The sequence below is a fragment of the Pteropus alecto genome, unplaced genomic scaffold (assembly GCF_000325575.1).
Source record: "Pteropus alecto unplaced genomic scaffold, ASM32557v1 scaffold41, whole genome shotgun sequence".
Taxonomy (NCBI): Eukaryota; Metazoa; Chordata; class Mammalia; order Chiroptera; family Pteropodidae; genus Pteropus; species Pteropus alecto.
The window spans coordinates 2,294,195-2,301,147 of NW_006430464.1; the positions used below are offsets into that span (position 1 = coordinate 2,294,195).

The 6,953-nt window shown below is 55.5% G+C and overlaps 1 protein-coding gene and 1 pseudogene across 1 annotated transcript in view; both read right to left on the reverse strand.

The window, feature by feature from the left end:
- ZSWIM9 (zinc finger SWIM-type containing 9) overlaps positions 1-6,831 on the reverse strand; it is a 16,063-nt gene extending 9,232 nt beyond the window's left edge. Inside the window, exons 1-3 of the mRNA XM_025048848.1 lie at positions 6,363-6,831; positions 5,645-5,929; positions 883-1,195 (exon numbers count right to left, since the gene is read on the reverse strand). Coding sequence (XP_024904616.1) covers positions 883-1,195; positions 5,645-5,919 — 588 coding nt within the window. The 5' untranslated portion in view covers positions 5,920-5,929; positions 6,363-6,831. The remainder of the gene's footprint in view (positions 1-882; positions 1,196-5,644; positions 5,930-6,362) is intronic.
- LOC112482168 lies at positions 125-240 on the reverse strand (annotated as a pseudogene).
- Positions 6,832-6,953: the final 122 nt, after the last annotated feature.

Consider the following 6,953-nt stretch of genomic DNA (forward strand, 5'->3'; position numbering starts at 1 on the left):
TCCCTCTGCCTGGCACTTTCCCCTCTGAAGACCCTTTGTGCGGATGACACCTTATTATCCTTTGTACACACTTAACGGCTCTAAAACTGCTGTTTTTTATCTTATTTTATTTTATTATTATTTGTGCCTACAGCACCTGGTCTTCCTAGGTGGTCTCCCATCCGAGTACTAACCAGGCCCGACCCTGCTTAGCTTCCGAGACCAGACATCGGGCTTGTTCAGGGTGGCATGGCCGCAGACCACGGACCGTGGCTCCACTGGGGCGTGAACCCAGGCCCTTCTGTGTGTAAAGCAGGTGTGCTCTCCGCTACGCTATGGAACCACGTCCTAAAATGCCGCGTGTGCTCCCCGCTACGCTATGGAACCACGTCCTAAAATGCCGCTTTTTATAGAAACGGCGTCTTCCGTCCCTTTCGATCCTCTTTTAGCTGGTGACATGATGTCACCTGCGGATGTGTCCGTCCCTTGTTATTTTCTCCCACCACCACGTCAAGCTACGTCTAGCAGTCGCCTCCGCGTGGTGGCCCGTAGCCATCAGTGGCTATTTAAACTTCGGTTAGTTACACTGAGATAAAATAAAAAATCCAGGGTTTCGGGCTCACTGGCCACATTTCAAGTGCTCCAGAGCCACCTGCGGCCACCCGCCCACCCCTCCACAGCACAGACCACCTCCGTCATGGCAGAAGGTCCCTCGGGTGCCTCCTCTGGGGGCGGGGAGCACGCGCGTCTCCGCGGCTGCAGCCCCCACGCCCTAACGGGAACTAACCACACCAACGCACGCAGGAATGAATGAAGGCGTGAGCGGGAGGATGGACGAATGAATGAATGGATGGATGGGTGAATGGGTGGCCCGCCCCCGGCCTGCTTCCTCCGAGACCCCACCTTGGCCTCAGGGTCGGTGCGGAAGAGCCCCTCCAGCGCACGCAGGGCGTCGATGACACCACGGTCGCGGTCCTTGCAGTAGGAGAGCAGGCGGTGCACGTCGGCGGGCGCCAGGAACTGCTTGGACACCTTGTTGGTGGTGCGCACCGGCAGGCAGGTGTTGGCCAGCAGGCGGCCCGGCCGGAAGTAGTAGGCGAACTCGATGGGGCAGGCCGGGTGCGAGTGTGTCAGCCGGCACTCCGTCACCACCAGGCGGTCCCGCAGCGGGCTCAGCTTGACGATGATGAAGGCGGGGCAGCCGGCCTCACGGTGCCTGCGGGGGGAATGGCCGCGGCCGCCGTCACTCCACCCGCTGCCCGCTTCTTCCTGCCCTCTCCTCTTTAAAACTTATTTTAAAAAATCAAGAATGGTTTCAAGCACAGAAAAGGGTGGAGGGCCCTGAGAATACACCAGCTGTCTGACCTCGGCCAAGTCACTTCAGGTCCCTGTGCCTCAGTTTCCTCGTATGTTAAAAGGGGGGGAGTTATAATCGCAACAGCTTTCTCGTAGGGTTGATCTACGGAAAGCACTTACAAACAGCCCCTGGAACACGGTGAGCCCTTTGTGTTGGCTGTAATTTTGTACCCATAACTCCGGCTCTGTCTAAAGTGAATGAATGTTTTATTGTATTTACCTCGAACGCGTTTCAGACAACATTTCAGATCACCCTGTGTCTGCTTCTGATTGAGCAACAACAAAATAGAAAATTGAGGCCCTCTGTGAACCCTGCCCTAACAAAGTCCCCTCTTCCCTCCCTCCGTCCCCAAAGGTAGCCATGACCTAAACTGGCATTTAGCATTCCCGTGTGGTTTTAGGCACCCACCAACAACGGAAGTTAGGTTCCTATGTTTTAAAACGGTATACGTGAAAAGGCGCTCAAACTCATGAGTCATCAAAGCAAGACGAATTTAAGAAAATGCATGACACGCCACCAGGATGGCCTGATAGAAGACACGGATAACATCGAGTGTTGATGAGGACGCGGAGCCACTGGAACTCTCGTTTATCGCCGTCGGGAACTGTCAAATGGGTACCATCGTTTGCAGAAAACTGAGAGACTGTACTACAACGTTCACAGCGGCAACATTTGCATTAGCCGAATACCTGAGACTACCCAGTATATGACAGCAGAGTGGGAAAGGAAGTTGTGACATATTCCTAGAATAAAATACTAATCAACGATAAGAATGCGCCGAACGTTCCTATCCCCAACAATGTGGGCGGATCTCACAAACCATCACGATTCTCGTTTACAGACAGTTCACCAACGGGTAAAGCTAACCCCTGCTGGGGATGGGCTTGAGTGGTTAACCCTTTGGGGGGCCTGAGGGGCTTCCTGGCACCGGACATGTTCTGTCTCTTGTTCTGGGTGCTGGTTACGTGTGCATTTTATTTTGGGAAGACTCGTCAACTTACACACGTACGATGTGTGTATTTTTCTGAATATGTTATACTTTCTAAACGTTTTCTTCTGTGAAGCTGCCCATCTTGGCAGAGACTAGCACGTGCCCTCTGGAGTCCCAGGACCTTACGTAATCGTCTGCTGTGGCCTCAACGCGTCATTTTGCAATTTCTCTTCACCCGGCCGCGAGAATAAAGCCATCCGCCTTTCGATGTAAACTCCACGTGAGCACAGCTTTTTGTCTGTCTGTTTACCCAGCACCTAGAACCACCCCCGGGACGAGCTCAGTAAGGATATGAGCGAAAGCCTCGCGCCACTGGAAGAAGCCCAGGCACCTAGGCAAACCTACCGCTCGCCCATGAAAACCGCCCGTCGCCAAGTCCTGCCTTCTAAACTCTCCATCCCATCCGCGTTTTTCCATTCTCACTGTGAGTTTTCAGGAAACAGTCTTCTCTCATCTTTTCACCTCGTTAACTCCTACCCGTGCTTCACAACTCAGAGTCAGGGTCACCTCCTCCGGGAGGCCCTCCTTCGCCTCCCCGGGCTAGCGCAGACTGCATTACACACGGAGGCGCTCGTTTGATTGATGGCCATCTGTAATGTATGCTCCCCACTGGACGGGGAGCTCACCCACGGAAACCCCGGCATCTAAAACACATTCGCCCAGTACATTCGACCCTCATACTGACGATCCATGATTGAAATAAAGATGAGGGGCTGGGAGGCTGGCTATTAAAAGCACGGGCTTTGCGGTCACTGTGGTCCAGTTTTGCTTTCTCAGAGGCTGTGCTGTCTTGAGCGAGTCCTTAACCTCTCTGTGCCTCAGTGTTCTCATCTGGAAATCGGGGCTAATGATAATACCGACCGCACAGCCTTGTTGAGCGATCCGAAGAAAAGGATTAAATTATGCAAAGAGGTTGGAGAAGGGGCTGGGACACAGCAGTTACTGACGAGTAGCCGCAGTTTCCGAAACGTCCTACTGCTTTGGCTCGTTTTACACGCCACTGGCCCGTTTCTTCTCGGTCTTTCTGGTCGAGCTCTCTTGTGTTTTCAAAGGCTTGGCTTGCATTCCTGTCTCTCTCCTCCAGGCCACCCCGCCGTGGGCTCTTCCTGGACACAGAAGTGACCTTGCTCACAGTTCCCCGGGATTCCCCAGGGCTCCCAGGAGAGAGCCCCAGGCCCTGGACTCGGCCCTGGCAGGCCCGGGCCTCGCTGCTGTTCCAGCCGCGTCTCACACTAACTCTCTCCGGCTCTGGACCCTGGCGTGGGGCTGTCCCCGGGCTGTGACACTGCCCTGACTGAGCAGCTGGGGGAGATAAAGGGGCTCACGAGCGAGAGCCCCAAGTTATCCCTGAAGCGGCTCAGCAACCACTCCCGTTCCTGGGCCTCCCATCTGGGGACCGTCCCAATGTCCACCCAGTCACTAGGCCAAGCCCCCTCCACAGCCTGTCACTTCTCAGCCCCGTCCCCCAGCCCGGCTTGCTCTGATATTTGTAGAGCACTTAAGACAGTGCCTTCGCAGGGTAAGAGCCACGTGTTTAAGTCTAATACTGTATGTACGTAAATATGAAAACAAATAAAACCCTTCAAGAGCCTTCTTACTGGTCACCTCTTCCAGGAAGACTTCCAGAACTGCCCTGTAAGCTCTCAGGTGGAGCTGACCACTCCCTTTTATTCTCTTCCATCTCCCCCTGCAACCTCTCTCTCACCACTGTGGGCCATTATTTCTCCCTCCACCTCTCTTTTTTTTTGGGGGGGGGGTGAGCACCTTTGTCTCTTCCACTAGGTTCTGAGCTCCTCTAGGGCAGAGACCAGCTCTGGGTTCCAAATGCCCAGAAAAGGGCATGCACACAGTAGGTGCTCAGTAAGTGTTACTTCGGATTGGAGTCTGTTAATGAGAGATTCCAGCTTGGGCCTAAGCTTCTTGCAAGCTCTAATGTTCTAGATTTCTGTGTGGTGAGGTGCGTTGGATGCTGTTGTGCTTCCAGATCTCAGAGTCTCTGTTTCTAAAATTTATTTGAATAAATCACCAAGAACAGTAATCTCACAATCGACGTTTAGATAACTACGGGTGAGCGTCTCTGTTACAAGAGCTCCTTCGGCTCATTTAAATCACACAGAACCTGCGAGATCGGTTCTAGTCTCCGATTTTCCAAATGGGGACACTGAGGCCCGGACAAAGTGAAGTCACTAGCTCGACGTCATCTGTTAATCAGCAGCAGAGCGGCGGTCCGCAGCCAGGAGTCTGTGCTCTTGACCCCTGGAATAGCGGTCATTGACCCAGCTGCCCCGCGTTCCAGGCACCAGGTAAGCGCCTTCCGGCACGTGGTCTCACGGCCACCTCCCAGCAGCCCCTGGAGGCGGGTACTGCAACAGCCCCATTTCAGAGACGGGAAAACCGAGGTGTGGGAATGGGAAGTCCTTTGCCTGAAGACACCCGTCTCCAGCTGCCTGAGGGCAGAGCCCGTGTCCCCAACACTCTCCTCTTGTCTACGGCTCCCTAATCCAGGGTCGCAAACTCTTACGCCTACGGTGTCCAACAAGGAAATACAAAGCTGAGGTGGCTGACGGCGGTGGGGGCCGGGGCAAACCTGAGTGCCAATGCCCGGTCTAACAGGGGCGGCCGTCTGCCACACGGGAATGTGGGCTCAGCCTCTTCCCATGTTTCAAGGGAAGTCAGAATCCCAACATTCTGTGGGGAATGTTCCCAGTTTAAAATCAAGGTCAATCGAAACATCCTTGGCCACCAGCGTGTGTTTCTTAGCTCACTTTTGGATTTTTCACTTGCCCCTGTTGTAGCATTACGTGAGCCTGCTCACCGTCAATCTGCCCGCTCAGTTCCAGAAGGGCAGGGGATCTGTCTGTCTTGCTCAAACGCCTGCCCCGCCTCCCCCAGTGACTATTCCTGGTCCCCAGCACGGAACTGGGTCCTGTGTTTACTGAATGGATGGACCTTTTCTATCTTTGGCTTTTCTGCAGCTCTGTCTCTGATCACTCCGTATGTTTTTCTGGCCGTCTGATGTCTCTGGCCCCATGTCTCCGTGTTTCTGGAATTTCCCGTGTCTTCTTTTCTCTTCTGTCTCTCGGGTGTGTACGTCTATCTTACTCTCCGCCCCTCTATGGGTCTCTGTTATAAAGTCGGTAAGGGGAGCCCACCGTGTCCCTCAGTGCGCGTGCCTTTGTCCCTCCCGCTCCGCCTCCCGCTCTCAGGAAGGTGTGTTTAGTCTTTTTAGTCGGCGTCTCTCTCCCAGTCCCTGCCTGGGTGGGCGGGGCTGTGCGCGGACCCTTCCGCCTTGCCTCCCTCTCCCCCAGCTCACTCACCCCATGGCAGGCCGGCTGGGAGCACGCACGTCCTTGCACACGAGCCGCACGTAGCTGTACTTGAGCACATCGATGAGTGTGTAGAGCGGGGGCAACCTGGCCCAGTGGCAGCGGGTCAGGTGCATGGAGCTCTGGACGAAGAAGAGCGCCAGCCGCTGCTGGCACCACGCGTCGAAGAAGCGGCTGAACTCAGCCCACGAGAAGAAGGCCCGCTCCAGCAGCTCCTGCTCTTCCTGCTCCTCCTGCCCCACTGCCATGCCGGGCGGGGGCTCCATCCTGGGGTGCCTGAGTGGAAGTGGGGGGGACACGAGGATATCAGACCCATACCCACCTGAAGTATCCCGCTCCCTCCATGTTATGCCTGCCTCTTTGGGGCCGGTGTTGCTATCCAGGCGAGTCCCGGGGCGGGATGCACCCCCCGTTCTCTTGGGCCTCCTCCCACCCCTTGTATTATTCCAGGGACAGTTGGAGCTTGTCATTCTGATCCCTAATTCCAACTCTGGTTTCTTCTTCTACAGATGTGACCTCCTAGGTACAGTTGGTGTCCCTCTCCAAAAAATATGACTCTTAAGCTCAGTCGTGGACACCTCCTGAGATGTGTTCTCGACTTCTAGCCAAGACCTCCTCCCCCTCCAGAAGAGTCTCCTACATTGGCAGTGACCTCTAGTGCCCCGGTCATATGGAACTCTCCCCTCCATGTGTCTATACTTGGCTGTACCCCACATCCGGTGGTGCCCGCCTCTAAAGATGTTCCATCTCCAGATGCGGTCCTATATCCGGCCACGGACCCCTCATCACCAGTCATATTCTTCGTGCACATGTGGCTCCTTTCTCTCCAGATGTGTCTCCGACATGCAGCTGTTACACCTCCTCCAGCTGTGGCCCCTATAGGTCCCCACATCCAGCTGTGGCCCCTGCTTCCCAGAAATGCTTCCATAGCTAGACGCCCTCCCCTTATCCAGCATGTACTTTTCCCCTACAGGTGAGGTGTGTGACCCATTCACTTGTGGCCAGTTCTCAGAAGTGTCACCAATATTCATCTACGGTCCCCTCCTCCCGTCTACAGCTATCAGAGGTGCATCCTCGTCCCGGACGCGGCCCCCGGTCCTCAGATGGGCTCCATCACCCCAGATGCTCGCTCGCGTCCAGCTGCGCCTTTCCCCTGATGCAGCCCGTCTCAGCCGGCTCCCGCCCCACCAACCCCCGCCAGCTCTGCCCGCAGCAGCCCCTTCCGTCCCACCCTGCTGTGCCTCTCCCCTCCCCCAGAGGTGCGCCCTTCCCGCCCCTCCCCGCTCACCTGCCCGCCCCG